Here is a 21,732-nt window from a genome sequence, read left to right on the forward strand (position 1 = left end):
TTGCATTCCACCCCTTTCTTTGAGCTCCCCTTGCCTTGAAATTTTTTCCACAACCTCCTAACATCTATATATAACTAAATTTGTTTTGTTGGTTGCCACCGGGATGTCCCATACCACGACCTATTTAAGAGGATCTTGTCCCCCTCCTAAACTTGAGTAGGATGCTTGGACTTGATCACAATTTCTTTCTAAAGAATTGCCTTACGTATTGATCTCTTTTGTAATTATAAGAGAGATTAACTCATCAAAGTTAGGAAACAACTTTCATACATAGATAGAAGTAACAAAGGATTTCCAAGTGTTTTTGTTGTTAAGCCCACATAAGCTAGATGAAACCAAGTCATCATCGTTAGGCATTGCATCAATGGTTGCCAAGGCATCTGCAATGCTTCTCACTTTTAGTACATACTCACTTACAGACATCTTCCCTTTCTTCAAAGTACTCAACTCTTGCTTGAGTTGAATCTTCCTCACCTTTGTATTTGCATATAATATATTTTCAAAGGTGGTCTAAGGTACATGAATGTTCTTTGCATTTTTTATATGCCCTAACCTACTATTATCAATCGTGCAAATAACCAATCCATTGTTTTTTTGTCCTTTTTCATTCTATTCTTTCCCATATCTTTAATTCCTCTATAGTCAAAGGATTGCCTAGTTTTGGCTCCTTTTCTGAAACTTCCATGAAGAGTGGTTATTCTTGTCTAGCTTCTTATTGGTAGGATCTCCACTACTCTCATACATTATTGCAAATCTCAGTGTCAAATAGCAAGCAAGTGTTTCAAACTACTATCCATGACGTTACGTAGCTAAAACGGGGCCCTAATCGGCTTTAACTTAAAAGAAAAAGCAGGGCTCAAATGGCCAAGAAAATAATGGCCATCTAACGGCCTCAACTTTGTAGTATACACAATGCATTACTTGCACACCAAATTTGACATTGAATTGAGATTTTTGCTTTTCCTTGCTTTGGTTGCCTCCACGCGCAATATCTAAGGCAAAGAATGAGAAAATAGGAGAGCTTATTACCGATTGCTTACTTGATAAATTCTTGCTTATTCTCCTTCACTTTAGGTTCCAAAATAGCCTATGAGAGTGGTGTATCTTTAATACCATGACAAAACTTGCATGGTGAGGAGACTTGTTTGAATCAAAGCACCTAACATACACAATAGATATAAGGAGAAGCTCACTCTAAAACGCAAGAAGAGAGATGGAGACCAGAACACTTTCCTATTTTTAACTATGCCAACTTTAAGTAGATGTAACTAACCGAATCTAATAAATGAGTAGAGTCAGTGGCCATGTGAGGGCCATGATGACTACCAATGTGCTAATGTAGATATGCAAACTCATCTAGTTAAGCAATCCCCTTGTCTGCATGTATTGAGCTTGCCATGTCAACACTCATATAATAATACACATGGAAATTAGCTTTGTTAAGTAGGGATTCTATGACACAAATGATTGCATTGAGTATGGTTTCTTGAGGACAAGCATTAATGTAAAGACAAGCACCCACCATAATCTCAACCACATAAACCTCACAATGAAGATATAATCTTAAAGACACATGGCTTCTTGTAGCCCAGGAGCATCAACCCACTTTGGGTGTCATCCCATTTGTTGCTGAAGGCTCAAGAGAAGGAAGCGTATGGCGTAGTGGCATCAAGCGTACACTTAAGGGAAAGTCGTGTATGCGACTGTATGGACCAACTTTGTTTCGATCAATTGTGCATAGTCCTAGTACTAAGTCATTAGTAGTAGTAGTAATAACCACCACCGCCACAACAACACTAAAAACAACAACAACAACAACAACTACCACCATTACCACTACTACTAACGTGAACTCTTGGAATTGCTCAAGGGATAATAAATCTTTTGCCACCTCAAAGCTATTCCCTGCTAGCAAGAGAATTAGCACGAGAGATAGACGGTGCAGGGGTGAAATGCAGTGTTCAGGCTCACAACCAGGATGGTTTCGCAGTTCTTTTCGCAAGCCCTTGCAAGACCAATCGTGATTGCTTCGACTACACTGGAGTTGATCAGCGCACCATCCAAATTTCGCCTTGACATTGAGAACAGGCCATCTTTGCGACGAGGGCAGAAGTTCACCAGGCTGGTCGACATTGAAGGCCAAGGTTCATGTTTGTTTCAGGGCAGTAACAACAGTTCATATGTCGAAAATCATAATGATGTATGCTTCTACAAAGACAATTATTCAGCATGGGACAGTGACAGGGGTACATATTTAACAGATACGGATGCAGATGTAGATGCTGATACTGACACAGAGATTGACACTGATACTGACACGTTAAGTGCTATCCCTCAGCCTTACCTAAAGCCATTTGACAAGCTTGAATTCGCCCGAGTGTACCATCTTGCAGCATTGCGGGTACCTGCAGTGGAATCCAAAAGCATTGCGCATTGTCTTCAGGGACATCTGCTGAATTGGCCAAAGATAAACAATGTTGCTAGAGTTGATGGCGACGACCTTGATGAAAATGCTAAGAGGTTGCTGAGGACAGGCAAGAAACACACTGAAGTAGACACAGATTCTATCCTACAGGCAGTGTACGGCACTAAGAAGCCTTCCAGTGGTTTGATCGAAAGAGATCAGGCTGCAGATAAATTCAGAGTCCAAGGCTCTTTGCAGTTTCCAGCTTTAGAGGGGATATCACGATCAGGCCAGAATGTTTTTCAAAAGAAGATGAAGCCTAAGGGCAATGATGCCACAAAGTCTCATAAGAAGTCTTATATGGTAGAAGTGGATACTTCTCAGGATGACAGACAAGAATTTGAGATTAGCCTTGAAAGAATGGGGTTTGGCATGAAAAAGTGGAGGGGGCCATCACGCTTGTTGCTTTTGGATCCACAGTATGCAAGAAAGTCTGTCACAGAGCTTCCTATAGCCATTCAGGTCTGTTTTGTTCACTTCACAGATTTTAAGTCTTTGCTATTTTAACCGAACTAACTTGAGTATATAGTCACACTTCTTGAATTTGATGAGTATAATATGTTGCAGACATTACTTAACCAACAAATAGCCAAGGCAAAGGAAAGGTCAACAGTTCGAAGCAACAGAAAGGCAGTAGTCCCAACAAACAGGAGATTGAATCGAGAAATTGTCCCTTGCAAGCTGACCTTGTTCTATGATTTCTGGTCATTGGAAGAGGTAATGCTTATAAGTGTGGATTCTGTGTTTAAATCATCAATTCAAATTTGCTTCTTGATCCTTAGAGTGTGCTACCGTATATAATTAAAAAAGTCATCCTCTATGAAAGACCAAAAGAGGTCAATCGAGAGTTTGTCTTACTTCCATTGTTTGATGAACTCTAGTCCTTGGAAGAGCTAGCGTCAATGGTAGGCATGGACTGATGATGCTTAAAATATTGTGTCAGTTTTGCTTCTTGGTCCATGGAGTCTGTTGAACCATATATAAAAAAGAAAGAGAGACAGATTTTGGAGGAGGAGTAAAGTCAAGGTTGTACATTGGAAACTTGAAGGCTGGCCATTACATACCCTTTTGAAGGTGGCATTACTGAATAGCACGGTCTCTTTTATGCACTCTTTCTCTTCCTCTTCTCTTTACAGTTTGTGTTCTAGAAGATGATATTGCAAGAGTATGTTTGTTTTTAAAGGTCATAGTTAACTTTCAAATCAGGGCTATTGAGATTGGGCACACCTCCCTTAGTATTACCCATTGAAAATTTGGGCTAACCTTTTGTGAAACAGGGTCCAGGCCCAGCTTCAATCAAAGAAGTGGACATTGAAGAAAATTAAATGCGGGAATACTTGCTTACAAAGGATGGAAGGGGGAAGTGTGAGAATGCGCAAGTGAAGGAAGCATGAAAGACAAATCATAAACTCTGGTAGAAAGAATAGTGAGAGATGAAGGAACTCATAATGAATTGGCAATGAAATCCATAAAGAGAAGCATGAGATAAACAATATAATAGCATCAATGCTTCCAGTCTCCCTCTCTCTCCAAGGATGCAATGGATGCGAGGTGATGTAGAGTGGAGGAATGCACATATTAGTAGATTAGTCAGCTCAAAGGGAGTCAGTTTGTGTGATTTAGTGGGCTAGGCACAATATTTCATTCATGCATTTTTTTGGCACCCGATTTATGAGGTTTTAGCCATTATCTTATGGCCGGCGTGAATTTATTAGTGGCCTAGATGCTGGCCGACCTGATTTATGTTATTGGCCTAATTTGGCCTATTCATTCTCTGGTTCCCTTCTCCTCCAGTCATTCATTAGTTACATACTTCCAGAGCAGGTCCTATTGGAGAGAGGAAGCCAGTGCTAGTGCCCACAGAGTTGGTGACTCATTGTTGTGTTCAATTGTCTCATGTCTTGGTATATGGATTCCATTTCCCGAGCATTCTTCTGAGTTCTTTTTTCATAGTGTTCTTTTCATGTGTATTCTTTCTTCTTTCTTGTGTTGTGGAGTCTATTACAACGAATTCTCATGCTTCCATTGCTGTACTCACTTTTGACATGGTGTCAGATGTCTGTGTTTGGGCTGTAGATGCTGTTTTCTGCTGTGGACAGTCTGCCCTCACACTTTCCTGCTGCTGATTGGCATCTTCTTGACTACTGCTGCCCAAGTGACTCGATTTTGGGCCAAACCGTTTTCTACCTCCTGCTGCATGCGTCTTGAAAATTTTGCACTATTTTATTGCTGTTTGCCTGCATTTTCAGGCTTCTAGCAATGATTCTTGGCTGTCTTCTTTCTTTCTGATCCTTTTTTTGCTGTGTTTGATCAGATTTTCCCTGTTTCAGCAGTTGTTTTTGTGATTAGCTGTCTCTACATAATGTGGGAACTCCTAAGAGTTCAATCTCTACTGTGTTTTGGCCGTACTCTCTCTCTCTCTCTCTCTCTCTCATATTTCCTTTTATTTTCTCATCCTATTCTCTCCAAATGGCACCCATTGCTGCCGCTCCACTGATGTTAAACTTCACGGTCCTGATTACCTAATTTAGAGTGTTGCTATGAAAGCATGGTTTGTGCAGAAATGATTATGGTACATGGTTTCAAGAGCTATTGTGCGGCCGTGGATTCCAAGTTCTCTTCTAGATTGGGACCGTGACAAGTATGACGAAGTTGTGCTTACATGGGATATAGATGATGCTCGTGCATATTCCGCTCTTCTCTGATGCATTTCTAAAGAAGTTCTACCAGTGGTCACCTCTTGCAAGACAGCTTTAGAGGTGTGGGAGAAGCTTCGGATGTTGTACAAAACTCCATCGACCATGTGTGCAGTGACCCTCTATGATGGTCAGCTCTAGCATATGAAGTTCGAATTGAAGGATACTATCTAGGCTTTCTTACTTCGTGTTACATAGCTACAGGATTAGGTTTGTTACATGTAGTCTGTGCTTCTTGAGGCTCATCTATTAGGGATTGTACTCTACAAGATTCCTCCAAAGTTTGATGGAGTGGCCGTATTTATAGGCCTAGGCATGCTCGACACAAGTGAGCTTCACTCATCTGTCCTCTATGCTGCTTGAGCATGAGGCATCCTTGAGGTTATAGGGGAAGACGTCTATCTCGACATGGTGGCCAGGATGAGGCTTTTTCACTTCAAAGAGAGGTGACACAAAGAAGAAGATGAAAGCCCAATGTTCTCACTGTGGTTAGAAGGGGCACCTACACAAGGATTGCAAGGAGTAAGCAGTTTCATGGAAGGAGAAGGCAAAGAAGAAGAAGAAGTGCAAGATATAGACTTGTCCGATGAGTCATTATCCTTCTCCTTCTCCAACTCCGACTCCAACTTCAATTCAGATCCTTCGATCAAGGTGAAAGACAAGGCACGCAAGGGGTCATCTTCTTTTGAGAAGGGAAAGGGCATGGCTGCCCCTCCCTCTGTTGCTTTCTAGTATTGGTATGCGGTCATTCCTCTCGATTCTCTAGTGGTAGAGAAGAAGTCTGAGAGGGATGCGAGGTGGGGTAGGTGAGCCTTATCTATACAGGTATAGAGGTGCAAAGGATATAGAGAAGGGCCTCCCTTTTGCATTGATTGAAGTTTGACAGGTTTTGAAATTGTGGAGCTGAGATTGACATCTAAGCTCATGATGGATTGTTTCTTAAGAGAGTAAGATTGGACTCGCATGAGGGGACACTTCTGTGGTTTGGTTGAAGGTGGGGAATCCATGGCCACATATGGTAGGAGGCATTGTTGATAGGATAGTCATGTATGCTACTATGAGGCATTGCTAACAGACATAGAGAGTTGCTATGATTCTTTTCTATTTTTAGGAGTTGGTAGGATTGACATTGACATTAAGATCTTTTCGAGGTACCTTGGTGGTGGCTTGATCACCCAATGCTTGGGTATCCATGGTCCATTGTGGTCATTGTTGTATGCACTATGATGTGTTTATCATTGCATCATTGTATTGTACTAGATCCCCCATGATCCGAGAGAGAGTGTTACAAGATTAGTTAGCTCATGAGTGAGTTTGTGTGTGTAATTTAGTGTGGTGGGTACTGTGAGAGTGCGCAACGGAAGAACACGAACACAGAGGAGGAGAGAGAGAAAGCAGGGAATGAAGGAAGAAAATCTGCACTGACTGAAATGAATGCTGAATACACTGAAATGGACTGATCAGTCCCTGCACGCAGCCCAAAGTGTCAGTGAGGGCACCAGATCAGGCTGATGATGACGGCAGCACCGAAGACGGAGGAAGATGACGGAGTCGGAGTGTGCACCTGCCAAAGAAGGAGGGAAGATGATAATACAACTGACTGCCAAGTGGGAAATGGCTATAAATAGCAAAAAAACCCAAAAACTGGCCGACCTGAAATTTGAGGCCATAAATATGTCCGACCAGCATTTAATGCTGATCCGACCAGCATTTAATGCTGGTAAAAATGCCAGGAATGCTCAGAAAAATCCCGGAAAGGATGGACAATGTCCGGCAGGTGAGGCAGGCTGAAGATTGTTTGAGAGAGGGAGCTAGTACCATTGCCCACATAGTCGCGGTGACTCACCATTGTATTTGACTTTCTCATGTCTTGGTATATGGATTCCATTTTTTGAGCATTCTTCAAGTTCTTTCTGTGCAGTGTTCTTCTTTTCTTTTGTAGACTTTCTTCTTTCTTGTGTTGTGCAGTTTATTACAGCAGATTCTCATGCTTCCATCGTTGCATCCACTTCTAACAGATATGCATACAAGCCCTTAAGAACCCCACCATGTCTCATGCCATAGTAGAAGGTCTGCTAGAATCTTACAATATCATAATACATACAACAATGGCATGTAGAGAGGAGGATGGATACCCAACCTATGATTTAGCAAGCCGCCATGGACCTTTGCAGGTTGATGTTAGTTTTTTAAGATCATTTTTATCAACAATAGCATTGTTTCGTTGGGTTTATATTGGTGTTTTTAAAGGATTTAGATGGTAGATAATACAGTTGGTGAGATTGTGTGGATTGGGACTATGAGGACCGCCAAAATGATGATTGAGAGTATGAAGAATGACACTTTAATCATCATGACTGTGAGCATTGGTGGCTTCTTGATAGATGTCTCGTGAAGGATGTGAGAGCTCATTGTACTTCCAGGTGGAGTGGCTACTTGCTAGATATGATCTAGACATGACGAGCCTTCACTCCTTTTAGTATGACCTTGATTCACCTCTTGTCTAGCTCCCATGGATAGAGAGGAACGTGATCATCATGCGAGACCTATGCTAGAGACATACGTATAGGATTGGGTGGCACCCGTAACTCCTCTTGCCATGAAGATGCAATACTATAGAGATTCTTTCATGAGCTTCACTGAGGATGGATTCATCATCAGACCCTTGTACATGGATTGTTACACATGCCATAGGCCATGCGAGTTGCCATTGGCTAGATCACAGTTTTATTAGACGAGTTGTAGATAGAGATAGGTAGAGCCTCAAGAGTCCCCAAGGAGGAGGATATGCAGATTGTGCCATGAGGAGGTAGAGATGGAGGAGCATTTCTTATGCAAATGTAGTGCATATGCCTAGATACAAGAGAGAGATCACACACTGTACCAAGGGCTGTAGACCATTAGGTCAATAATGAGCGCACTGGATCAAATATATTTGGGCAGCTATATATTGGAGATCCAGAGAGTTAGCATCCCTACTAGTTTGAGAGGGGTGTCCCTATAGAGGGCATAGGAGATCAGAGTCGCATGATGATCCATTGCCTTTAGCCGGAGGTAGCCCTACTCACACTAGAGGGAGGTCACCTGGATTTTATAGCAACATGAGATGCACTTGGCCTGTCACACTAGCTCTCGTATCTTGGAGATACTCAGGAACCTGTTCCAAGAGAGCCCCCGTGGCTCGCACTATCGCATCTTACATCTCCCCATCCTCAATGAATGGAGTTAGATTTGCATGGCGTTGTTGTACCTCACACGCTTGTAGTCTCATGTTCCCAGATGGACATACTTGTATACATTGATAGCTTGCCTAGATGATGATGCACACACTCATTGCACATTTGATAGGATATTTCACTTTTCACTTTTATGATACCATGAGGATATTCTCTTGTAGACGGATATGTCTTAGAGGCCAAGTTGGTCTTTAGTAGATGTTGATATCTCTTTTTTTCTTTCTTTCTTTCTCACTTTCATCCATACTCCTTTTCCCTCTCCCTTCCCAAAATCCCTCTTTCTCTCCCTCTCCTTCTTTCTCCTCCCTCTTCTCTGTGATGCCTAAGTCTCTTCACAAAGCTTTTGGTTTATAAAACCCAAATCTTGAGAAGGCCATGAGCAAGTCGAATTGCTACAAATGGACTTGCAAGTTTTATGGTAAGACCATGACAAGTAGCATGGCGAGGCTTCTCATTCACTTGACAAAAGTGGCTGATCAATGTGGCCCATGTCCCCCAAATTGCTTAATCCCTAGCCGATGGGATCCTGAAATACTCCCTCCCTCTCCAATCAAAGTAGCAATGCAATGGCAAAGGCCCAAGAGGAGGTTGTCACCCTTGACATGAAGTGGATGCTTTGGAAACTCCTACTCCATCTTCCTCAATGGTATCAAGAAAAGTGATGTGATGGTATGCACTCATACCACATTAGAGAGACAGTAGGGGTTGCGGGGAGAAACACAGAGTGTACGGCGATTACTAAGAGAAGAAAAAATCAGGAAGAAAAGTAAAGAATGATATACATTGAATTATGCTCATACAATGGAGCAAAGCTCGAAGATGACTGCACTGTCTCGGTTGATCAAGCAGTAGTATCTAGGGGGAATTTGCATAGTGAAGGGAGTGAAAGACAGTGCTCTAGGCAGTAGGTATCGAAGGCAAATGGTGAAGGACAGCTATAGAGGGAGCGAAATACAGTCCTCGAATGCCATTGGGGTGAGGGAGGACGATCATCAATGACCACCAGGCTTTCGAGTGAGTAGGATAGTAGGGTGGCCTGCCTTTGGCTGAAACGCAATAGTAGAGGACCCAACAGCAGCAAAATGCAGCACTTTGGGGGAGCAAACTGTTTGTTGGAGATGGAATGGATGCCAAAAGAGTTCAAGACTGCAAAATGCAAATCCTAGCTGGTAGAAAAGATGTTGCGTGCAGCAATCTTGATGACGCCTATCAGCCAAACAATGTAGACCAGTTGGGTGGCAGCATCTGACCTGTAAATGCAGCTTGCTATGTGTGGAACAGGGTGCTAGGCAGCAGACAACTGGATAGGATCATCCATGAACTTAGACGTCCTTCGAGTAGGGATGTAGATAGTAGTGGAGAGGCTGAGGTATAGAGTGGAGATTGATAGAATAGAGTGATTTGATGGAAGGAGCCAGTGAATGAATGTGTGGAGTGAAAGGAGTTAGTGCCCTATTTATAAACATAGATAGTCTTGAGTGTGTTGAGAAACCACATCATTCCGTACAGTTTCCCTTCTTCATTCCCATTTTTGGTTTCAATTTCCAGCCCCAAAAAGGCTTTCTAGGGTCTTCCAAGAGTGTCAAAGCGTCGTACAAGAGACTTGAGTGGGCAAGACTCAAGATTGTTTTTTGTCTATATATACGACACCTCCCATTCATTCTTCACCCATTTCTTTCACTCACTTCATGAGACCGTCATCTCTCTCTCCTCACCTTTCTATTGTCTCAATCCTTGGCAACGCTAGTCTCTAGTTGCCTTGGGCTGTGTTTATAGTGGCAGTTGTGAAGAAAATTGCTAGGGTTTGCACTGAGGCCACAGAGTGTACGACCATGATAGAAACACAAAGGGACAGACACAGACATAGAGGGCAAAACTCAAACCCTAAACGTAAAACTCAAAACTCAAACACAGAAACTCAAACACAAACAGAAGAAGGGAGAGAGAACACAACTTTGAAGTGAATGAATGCTGTAAATGAATGTAAGAGTGTACAGTGTGCTCAAGGGTAGAGCAATGCCGTAGTGTGACGTCCACCAGAGACGGATCCCAAGTCTGTGACCACCAATTGGAGTGTGAAGAGAGAGGAAATTGAAGAACGTTGACACCAGGGGCTGCCAGAGACAAAGGCGACAACTGCAGATGGGGGAGATAATATCAGGCGGCTCCAGAAGGATGCAAACGCAGGCTATAGGATGTCGCTTGATGTTGGAGATGCTGGCAATGGCAGAGCTGGAGGCCAAATGCAGCCTGGGAGATGGCGCCTGATAGTGGGCGACAGTTGGAAGAAGGCGCCAGGTCACTGCGAGGTTGGAGGGAGAGGTGACAGCAGTCGTGAGGGCTAGACAGCCAGGTGGTGGTAGACTGATGGCTGAAATCTGCACTGGAGAGTGTGAAACTTGCATAGACGGAATGAGGCTGAATGGGGCCTATCTATTTATAGATGTGGAAGGGTGCCCCAAAAATTAGGGTTTCTACTAAACTCTCTCGAACTGCTCCCCATTTTAGGGTTTCCAATGAACTCTCTCAAACCGCTTCTCGTTTTAGGGTTTTACTCTAAAAGAGCATTTTTTAGTGTGTTTTGGGATTGTTTAAGAGGCTAATTAGCAAGTAATGCACGTTTTGGCTCAACAGCAGTGGCTTCTGCTCTCCTGTTGGTGACCATCCACACCTTGGCGACAACACTCTACCTCTTGGCGATATCAACTTCCACTTGGTGTTAGCTCCATCTCTTCTAGGCATAATGACCCACTGTTGATGACATCATCTTCAGGCCCTGCTTGTGTTTTGACTTCGTGGTGGCTCCTCTAGATTAGGCGATCTCCTCCTCTAGTTGGTGATAGCTCTAGAGACCACTATTTCTTGCATTAAGGCAGCATGGCTCATCCTCCTCCATCTGGCGTCACATCACAACTAGTGCTTCCATCATTAGAGGTTGATACATTTGTGTTTTCAATTTCTGGCTCTTCCGTCTTCTTCGGCGTCACTCTCCAGTAGCTAGCATTAGTCTTCATACTCGTGTTTGCAGACTTAGAGACTTCTTATCCTTTGACGGTAGTCTCCCTGCTCTAGGCATCACCTCATCATCCGTGCATTGCGGATTTAGAGGCTCCTCTTCGACGGCAATGTTCTTGCTCCAGGGCATCCTTCGTACTACGGCACCCTTGTATTAGATTCACTTCATTATTTCATGATGGAGATTTTTTGTGAGCCAAGAGTGAATGCGACTGATAACACAGAGAGAGAGAGTAGAGAGCAGTAGAGAGGAGAGTGAGCACAACACTTGATGTTCGATACAAAGACTAGTGTACCACTTTTTAGGTTTTGATAATATATATAAAGTACAAGAGTGTAAGGGTGCGTTCACACCCGAACACGGTAAAAGGCACGGTGAGCTTTTATTCCCAACAACCTCCCACCTAAAGGCAACGTGCCTGAAGGTAGAGGAAAGAATCAACTAAGTCTATGTATGTACAAAGCTGAAAGACACATATACTATCCAACCCCCATCATCTGGCGGCTATGAGCAAACTGCTCGGTTGGAAGACCCTTCGTGAGAAGGTTTGCAGGGTTATCATCTGTATGTACCTTGACAAGTTCAATGCCTTTGCTGTCAAGTACATCCTTGATAAGTGATACTTCACCTGTATGTGCTTTGTCTTTGCGTGAAAGACAGGATTCCGTGCTACACTGCCAATGTCTGCAATTTTACATATATAGTTATCCCCAAAGTGGACAACACCATGTACACCACCATTGTAGTCAGAGAACCACTCATGATGTGGTGTGACATGAAAGGACACACCTAAATTAAGTATCCAAGTGTGTGTATCATCCTTTGAATCTGCAATCAATGCATGTGCACTCAAAGAAGAAGCAAGAAGTACATCACCATCATTGTCAATATCATGAGTGACTACATTAGCCTCTGCCATCACTTGGATCTGATGCCTCAGATGATGCACCACAGGGTTATGCTCCTCCACCTAATGCTCATTTACAGCCTACTACACAGTCCGGACAGCCACATGTTTTGACATAGATGCCACGTGCTACTGAAAACATTGTGGAAGAGGCAGTAGAGCAAGAATTGGTTGATATTAGACAGCCTAAAAGAGCTCCTCGTTGGCTCTTTGAAACTTTGAAGGACAACAAGTTAGATGCTCCTTTGCAGGCCTTTACGAGAGCTGCAGCCAAAAGAGATTTGGCAAACTCGGTTGCTCATGCATTGATTGCTATAGCATTTGATGAGGAGCCTGTTTGTCACAAAGATGCCTTCTCTAATGAATTGTGGATGAAAGCCATGTAGGATGAATTGGACTCCATTCATGCAAACAAAACATGGGAGTTATGTTACTTGCCTGTAGGCAAACATGCAATAGGGACTAAGTGGGTATACAAGGTAAAAAGAAAAGCTGATGGTTCAGTTGACAAGTACAAAGCCCATCTTGTGGCCAAAGGCTATGCTCAGAAGGAGGGCATTGATTATGAAGAGAACTTTGCCCCCACTTCACGCATCACCACCATTAGATGTGTTATTGCCCTGGCTGCCCATAATAATTGGGAGGTACATCAGTTGGATATAAAGACAACATTTCTCAATGGTTTTTTGGCAGAGGAAGTCTATGTTGCTCAACCTCCAGGCTTTGAGGTTGAAGGGTCTGAACGCAAGGTATGCCGGCTTAAGAAAGCCTTATATGGATTGAAACAGGCACCCAGGGCTTGGTATGACAGGATACACACTCATTTGCTCAGCCTTGGCTTTCAGAATAGTCCTACAGAAGTGACTTTATATATCCGCAAGAGGGGGGCAGATTTGCTGATTTTGATCCTCTATGTGGATGATATGATTCTCACTGGGCCACATTCCGAGAAAATTGCAGATTTCAAGCGGGAATTACAGCAGTCTTTTTCCATGACTGATCTTGGCCAGTTGCACTACTATTTGGGCATTCAATTTGCTCGATCTGAGGGGGGAATTGTGATGTCACAATCGAAGTACATTGGGCAGCTTCTACATAGATTTCAGATGGAGGATTGTAAGCGTGTCTCCACCCCATTAGAGACTGGTTTTCATTTCTCTGCTGAAGATGGCAGTGGTCCATGTGATGCTACCTCCTATCAGCAGGCAGTTGGTTGTTTGCTTTATCTATGTCATACTCGGCCAGACTTGCAGTATGTGGTTTCTCAGTTGAGCAGATACATGCACAGTCCCACTCATCACCATTGGCATGCAGTGAAACGTGTCTTCTGGTACATCAAAGGCACGCAATACTTGGGCCTTCTCTCTACAGGGCTGATACTTCACTTATCATGCATGGGTTCACTGATAGTGATTGGGCTGGTTGCCAGGATACACGCAGATCCCACAGTGGCAATTGTTTTATGCTTGGTTCTTCATGCATCTCATGGTTCAGCAAGAAGCACGCTACAGTTGCCACATCTAGTTGTGAAGCTGAGTACAGAGCAGCTTTCACAGCTACAGTAGAGTGTGTTTGGCTACGGAAATTACTTGCAGATCTTGTGGTTGGTCAGACAGCTCCTACCATCATCCATTATGACAGTCAGAGTGCTTTGGCTATAGCACGAAATCTAGTGTTTCATGCTCGCACAAAGCACATTGAGGTTCATTATCATTATGTCAGAGAGAGATGGTCAGATGGTGACATCAAGTTGTCTTATGTTCCCACTGAGGACAACTTGGCAGATCTATTCACTAAGGCTCTTCCGCGGCGTAAGTTTGAAGCTTTTCGACAAGCTTTACACTTGGTCCCTTTTGTTACATGATTTGCCTTCTCTGTACAGTCATAGGTTGCTATATCCACATTGGATGAATTTGTGCAAACATGACTTAGTCTTTCAGGTATCTTGAGACGTTTCCAGGATACTTCAGCCCATACCGTCGAGGGGAGTTTGTAGGCCACTCTATGGGCTATCCATAGGCATCACTCATTCCTTCGTATATGCCTTGTAGGCCTAGATATTATCAGTTAGGACCTATGGTACACTTAGTACTAGTTCCAGTTGGGACACCTAGTACATGTATGACACCCAGTTAGGGTTTCATCATGTTAGGTTAGGGTTTCATTATATTAGGTGTATCTTTTGTATTCTTCATAACTTCAGTAATACAACTTCAGCAGCACGCTTTGCTTCTTGCCTCCGTCTCCTGTTGCTTCCGTTGTCCACTCCACCCAACAGATGTACGAGGCTCCCTTCACCATGAGGGCTGTTACTCTCTATGGCTAGTCCCAACAACTGAAGTTTGAACCCAAAGGTACGATCCAATCATTTCTACTTTGAGTTACCCAACTTCAGGACCAGCTTCGCACTATGGAGTCTGCCCTCGCAGAGGCATATCTTGTTGGTACGATACTCTACAAGCTTCCTCAGGAGCTTGACGGAGTGGCAAATGCTTTACGTGCGTAGACATCTATGACTCCTGTCAGATTTCTTCATATGTCCTCGATATTGCTTGAGCATGAGGTGACTTTGCAATTACAGGGGAGGCTTCCATCACATTATGGAGGTTTAGGTGAGGCTTTTGCAACTTCAGAGAGGGGTTCGAAGATGAAAAAGTCGAAGGCCCAGTGTTGCCACTGTGGCAAGAAGGGTCATTTACGGAAGGATTGCAAAGAGTTAGCGGCTTCCAGGAAGAAGAAGGAGCATAAGACAAAGCGGGATGCGGACTCCTCCGACAAGTTATCATCCTCCAGCCAAGGCAAAGTCCAAGTTGTGGAAGGGAAGGGCTTAGTGGCCGCTTCCTCAATTGGTTTCTAGTGGTGGTGATGAGGTCATCCCTCACGACTCTCCAGTGCCAGAGGGGGAGTGTGAGAGGGTGGTGAGATGGGGCAGCTGTGCCTCATCTATATTTCTATACAGATGCACAGGATCCAACAAGGGACGTCCGTGACGCGTCAATTGAAGTCAGACAGGTTCAAATCTTGATGCTGGGATTGATATCCAGGTTCATGATGGGCTGGTTATTTGACAGAGAGCGGGTGGCTTTCATCTGGAGCTCACATGAGGAGACACTTTGGCGGCCTAGCCAAAGAAGGGGAATCCATGGTTATTTATGCGCTGTAGCATTGGTGACAGGATGATCACGTGTGCTACATCAGAGGCACCGTTGACAGACATGAGAGCTGCTATGATTCTTCTCTATTTTGAGGAGCTGGTATGATTGACATTGACATCATGTTCTCTCCGAGGCACCTTGGTGGTGGCTTGTGCACCCACTACTTGGGGTATCCATGGTTCTACTCTGATGGACATTGTTGTATGTACTATGATGCGATTATCATTGTATATTGTATTGTATTAGATCACCCATAATCTGAGAGAGGGTGTTACTAGATTAGTCAGTTTATGGTCGAGTTTGTATATGTGGTACAGCAGGCTGGGCACAGAGATATTTTAGGCATTTTATTTGCTAGTATTTATTGTGTTTTGGCATTATTTGCAGCCAGTCAGCTAGCATTAAATGCTGGCCGACCAGTCATATTTTTGGCATTTATTTGGCCTATATATTCTTAGGCTCCCTCCTCCACAATTCATTCATTCATCACCTGACAGTTCTTGGAGAGAAAGATATGCTGCAAGTGTCTCCACAGCCGGTGACTCACATTGCTTCTGTACTGTCTCATGTCTTGGTATATGGATTCCATTTCCCGAGCATACATCTGAGTTCTCATCTGTATTGTGTTCTTTCTTTCCCTTTCTCTTTTGTCTTGTGTTTCAACAATTTATTATAGCTTATGTTTACGCTTCCATTGCTACACCACTTCTGACAACCACGTTCCACACCTCCTCCATCGTCCACTCCATTGTGATTCTGGAGTGTTTTCCACCCTTGGCTCACCTTGGGCCTTCTTCCCCACTCTCCTCTCCTCAGGTTCAAGGAGAGACCTCTGGGCGCTCTCCGGTTTCTGCTCCTTCTGAGCCCCAAATACCTTCTTTGGCATCACTGGCGGAACTTCCTTTGTCATCAAACCCCTCTGAGTCCGTGATCCATGAGTTGAAATCCCTCTCTCTCTCTCTCTCAGAGGGGGATTCAAAGGGTGATTTTTTACCTTTGCCCTCAAAGGGGGTATCTCCTTTTTCTTCGGCTTCAAAGGGGCCTCCTACTCCTCCAATTTCTGAGGGGGATCCTACTACTCTTGAAGTTCCTCACCCACCCCCATTTACCTTTGACATTTGCCTCTATTTGGAGCTGTCCCTGCCTCTACTTCTACCCAATCTCTAAAGGATCTATCTTTGATTAGGGCCCTTGGATTTTCAGCAACAACTTTATGACTAGGCCTTTGTATTCCTTCTAACATGGTGTAACAAAGCTAGTAGCTTTTCACCTGAGGTGGTGTTTCTCGTTCTACTTCTCATTTGGTCTCTTGCCTATCTTCACCAGTCTCCTCTCAGGTAGCATTCTCGGATTCCAGGTTGGATCTTCTTCTCTTCACCTCACTCCTCTTTCTGTGCCTTTTTTTGGGCATGAGAGGGGGTGTTGAGAAACCACATCATTTTGTACGGTTTTCCTTCTTAATTTCCATTTTTGGTTTTAGTTTCTAGCCTCAAAAAGGCTTTCTAGGGTCTTCAAGATTGTCGGAGTGCCGTACGAGAGACTCTAGTGCTCGAGACTTGAGACTATTCATGCCTATGTATACGGCACCTCCCATTCATTCTTCGCCCATTTCTTTCACTCACTTCATGAGACTGTCATCTCTCTTTTCTCACCTTCTAGCATCTCCATCCTTGTTGCTAGCTGCCGGTCTCTAGCTTCCTTGGGCTGTGCTTATGGTGGTAGGGGCTTCTCCTCTCTTGTTGGCAACCATCCACACCTTGGCGACAACACTTTACTTTTTGGCGCCAACATCTTCCACATGGCATGAGCTCCATCTCTTCCAACCGTCATCATCCACTGTTGGATACATCATCTCCAAGCCCTGCTTGTGTTTTGACTTCATGGTGGTTCCTCTACATTGGATGGTCTCCTTCTCCAGTCGGCGACAGCCCTAGAGACCACTATTTCTTGGGTTTAGGCAGCATGGCTCATTCTCCTCCATTTGGTATCAAATCATGGCTGGCACTTCCATCATCAAAGGCTGCTACATTTGCGTTTTCAATTTCTGGCTACTTTTTCTTCTGCGTCACTCTCTAGTAGTTGGCATCAATCTTCAGGCTTGCACTTGTAGACTTAGAGACTCCTCATCCTTTGATGGTAATCTCTCTTCTCTAGGCATCACCTCATCATCCTTGCATTGTAGATTCAGATGTTCCTCTTCGACGGCAAGGTCCTTGCTCCAAGGCATCCTTGTATCAGATTCACTTCATTATTTCATTTCATTCATTTGAGTTTCTCTTCTCTTCTTTGAAGTGAGTGATGCGCTGCGGAGATGCAATGTCCGGCGATGAAATGTCAGGTAAAGAGCAAAACACGTGAGCAACAGCAGCGAGTGAGAGCGAGAGATGCAAGATGTTCTTGGGTACAATTGGAGTGTGTACCACTTTAGGTTTTTAGATAGATATATATGAAAGTACAAGTGTGCTAAGGGTGCGTTCACACCCGTGCACATATAAAAGGCACGATGGCCCTTTATTCCCAACAACCTCCCACCTAAAGGCAATGTGCCTTAAGAGGAGAAAAGAATCAGCTAAGTCTAAGTATGTACAAAGCTGAAATACATATATCTATCCAACTCCCATCATCTGTCGGCAATGAGCAAACCGCTCTGCTGGAAGACCCTTCGTGAGAAGATCTGCAGGATTATCATCTGTATGCACTTTGACAAGCTCAATGCTCTTGCTGTCAAGTACATCTCTGATGAAGTGATACTTCACTTGTATGTGCTTCGTCTTTGCATGAAAGACGGGATTCCGTGCTAGCATGATAGCACTCTGACTATCACAATGAAGAACGGGTAACTCTGTAATGCCAAGATCTCCCACCAGACGTGAAAGCCATAAAGCCTCCTTGCATGCCTCAGTAGCAGCCACATACTCTGCCTCTGTAGTAGACAATGCAACACACTTGTAGCCTGGAGATCCAAGAGACTGCTCCTCCTGTGAAGGTAAACACATACCCAGAAGTGGACTTTCTACAGTCCGCATGACCAGCATAGTCTGCATCCGTAAAGCCAACGACAGATGCCTTTTGCTTTCCAAAGCAGATGCACAAATCACTTGTGCCTTTGAGGTATCTCATAATACCTTTCACTGCTTTTCAATGCTTTTTGCCAGGGTTTGCCATATATCTGCTAACCACTCCCACTGCAAAGGCAATGTCAGGACGTGTAGCAACCATAGCATACATCAAGCTGCCAACAGCTGAAGCATATGGAATCTTGGCCATTTCAGCCTTCTCATCATCAGATGTAGGGCTGTCCTCTGCACTGAGTTTCACATATGGAGGCAATGGAACACCAATTGGTTTCCCCCCCTCCATATTGAAACGCTGCAAAACCTTAGAGACATACTCCTGTTGAGATAGAAAGAGTAATCCTTTGGACCTATCTCTGAGTATTCGCATGCCAAGAATGTGATTTGCATCACCAAGATCCTTCATGTCAAAGCTGCCATGAAGACTTTTCTTCAACGAATCCAAGGCATGAGTATCCCTGCCAGCAATCAGCATGTCATCAACATACAGAACCAAGATAATTAGGCTGCCATCTGCGGCCTTCTTGGTGTACAAGCAGTGATCCACTTGACTTCTTTGAAAACCTTGAGACTGCATAAATGTATCAAACTTATGATACCATTCTCTTGGTGCTTGCTTCAGCCCATACAAACTCCGTTTGAGCTTACATACCATCTTCTCTTTGCCTTTAGCCACAAACCCTTCAGGCTGCTGCATATATATGTCTTCATGCAGATCACCATGTAAAAATGCAGTCTTTACATCCATCTGTATGAGCTCCATATCTTCAGCTGCAACCAAGCCCAAAATGGTTCTCAATGTAGTCATTTTGACTACAGGAGAGAAGATCTCATCAAAATCAACTGCATGTTCCTGCTTGTACCCCTTAGCAACCAATCTAGCTTTGTACTTTGGCGAGGAACCAGAAGTGACCTTCATCTTATAAACCCATTTGCATGGAAGCGTTTTCTGCCCTTTAGGCAACTGCACCAAGTCCCAAGTGCCGTTTTTCTCAAGAGATTCCATCTCTGACAGCATGGCTTTATACCATTTCTTGCTGTCCTGTCTGTCCATTGCTTCCTTGAAGCATGACGGCTCACCACAGTCAGTGATCATGACATAATCAGCCACATTATTTGCACCAGGAACGAATCTGTCGGGCTGTCTAGTAGCCCTAGACGATCTCCTAACCCAATGATCATTGTTTGCTGGCTGTTCAGCCTGCATATTATCATTTACAGCTTGCTGTCCTGGCATTTCAGCCTGCAAATCAACATTAACAGCTTGCTGTCCTGGCTGTTCCTGCACATTTAGTGGCTCATCATTATGGGCAATGGCTGGCTGATCATTTCCAGCATCATTTTCTGCATTCGCAGGTTCATTTACAGCAGGTATTTGCTGCTGTACAGCGGGCACATTTTGCTGTCCAAAAGGTACTTCTTCCCGGAATACAACCCTACGAACCTCCTCAGTCTTTTCGGGCTGTTTATGCATGCGATCTTCCCGGAAGATAACATCATTGCTGCGCACTGTTTTCCTTTTCACGGGATCCCACAATCTATACCCCATTTCACCCTCGTCACCATATCCTAGGAATATGCATTTACAGGACTTTGGCTCAAGTTTGCTACGGTCTTCCTTACGAATGTGCACAAAAGCCTCGCAGCCAAACACTCGTAGATGAGCATAAGAAGGTGGCTTACCCGACCACGCTTCCTGAGGGACTCCCCCCCCCCAAAGATCTGTTTGGTGACCGATTGATCAAGTGAACGGCTGTCATAACAGCCTCTGCCCAAAAACCATGGGGTAATGCAGCATGAGACAGCATAGTACGGACTTTATCCTGTATAGTCCTGTTCATACGCTCTGCAACTCCATTCTGGGGTGGATTATGAGGGGCAGTGAGCTCCCTTTTTATCCCTTTGCTGTCACAAAATGCCTGAAAGGCCTTGGACACATATTCCCCACCATTGTCAGAGCGAAGACACTTAAGTGTCTTATCAGTCTGATTTTCAACCAATGCCAAGAAGTTTTTAAACTTGTCAAGTACTTCATCCTTGCTACGAATGGGGTAAACCCATACCTTCCGTGTAGCATCATCGACAAAGGTGACAAAGTACTTCTTCCCCCCCAAAGACAATCCTGGCATCTGACATACATCTGAATGTACTAACTCTAGAGGTGAAGATTTCAAAGAAAGAGATTTCTTATGAGATGTCTGCGCATGCTTACCATAGACACAATGATCACAATGCTCAAAATCAGCATAACGGAGACAATGCAAGTAACCCAAACGAGAAAGAACTTTCATTCCTGTTTGACTCATGTGTCCTAACCGGCCATGCCACAAAGAAACACTTGGCTGCTCGGTTACTGCGACAACATGGTCACGCACACTAGATACATGAAGAGGATACAGAGTATCACTCTTTGAACCCCTGGCAATGACTCTAGATCCTGTACTGATCTTCCATTTTCCATCGCCAAATGTGGTATGATAACCATCATCATCTAGCTGCCCAGTACTGATTAAGCTCTTCTTGAGCTCAGGTACATGACGAACATTCTGAAGAGTAAAGACAGAACCATGCTGAAACTGAAGCTGCACACTGCCAATGCCTGCAATATCACATGCTGAGTTGTCCCCGAGATGGACAACACCATGTCGACCGCCTGTATAATCGGAAAACCAATCTCTGTAAGGGGTGACATGAAAGGAGGCACCCGAATCTAAAATCCAGGTATGCATGTCATCAGCCGAATCGGCAACCAATGCATGGGCATCAAAACATGAAGACACGAAGAGTACATCGTTCCCACTGTCACTGTCCTGAGTGACTACATTCACCTCTTCGATCTTGACGCTGCTCTTCTTGGGCTGGCTCTCTTTCTTCTCTTCCTTGCTGTCCTCTGTCTTCTTGCCTTTCCCTTTCTCTTTCTTCCACTTGTAACAGTCACGTTTGAAGTGACCCTTCTTGCCACAGTGGTGGCATTCCACATTCTTGCCGCGAGACATGCTGCGACCCTTGCCATCAGATTTTCCCTTCTGCTGTGATCTGCCCCTGGTATGCAAGGCACTAGACGACTTACTTGATGCATTATTTTGCCTATTCATCTCTTCCATAAGCAAAGAGCTTTCCACGTCAGAATACATAAGCATAGCATTCGAGTTACTCAAGGCAATCCTGAATGTATCCCAACTCT

The 21,732-nt window shown here is 44.0% G+C and overlaps 1 protein-coding gene across 4 annotated transcripts in view; it reads left to right on the plus strand.

Annotated features, from left to right (window-relative positions):
* The first annotated feature begins 1,832 nt into the window (after positions 1 to 1,832).
* LOC148036682 (Met-10+ like family protein) overlaps positions 1,833 to 21,732 on the plus strand; it is a 139,631-nt gene continuing 119,731 nt past the window's right edge. Inside the window, exons 1-2 of one of the 4 annotated variants that reach the window (XR_015690974.1) lie at positions 1,833 to 2,926; positions 3,032 to 3,181. Coding sequence is in view for 3 of the 4 variants with exons in the window: in XM_087678728.1 (XP_087534854.1) it covers positions 1,979 to 2,926; positions 3,032 to 3,181 (1,098 nt within the window). In the remaining variant the exon portion in view is untranslated. The remainder of the gene's footprint in view (positions 2,927 to 3,031; positions 3,182 to 21,732) is intronic. The other 3 variants (XM_087678728.1, XM_087678729.1, XM_087678727.1) reach the window with 3 other exon arrangements.

This window comes from Lygodium microphyllum, chromosome 5 (genome assembly GCF_053477565.2).
Source record: "Lygodium microphyllum isolate KBCC chromosome 5, Lygodium_microphyllum_v1.1.10, whole genome shotgun sequence".
Lineage (NCBI taxonomy): Eukaryota > Viridiplantae > Streptophyta > Polypodiopsida > Schizaeales > Lygodiaceae > Lygodium > Lygodium microphyllum.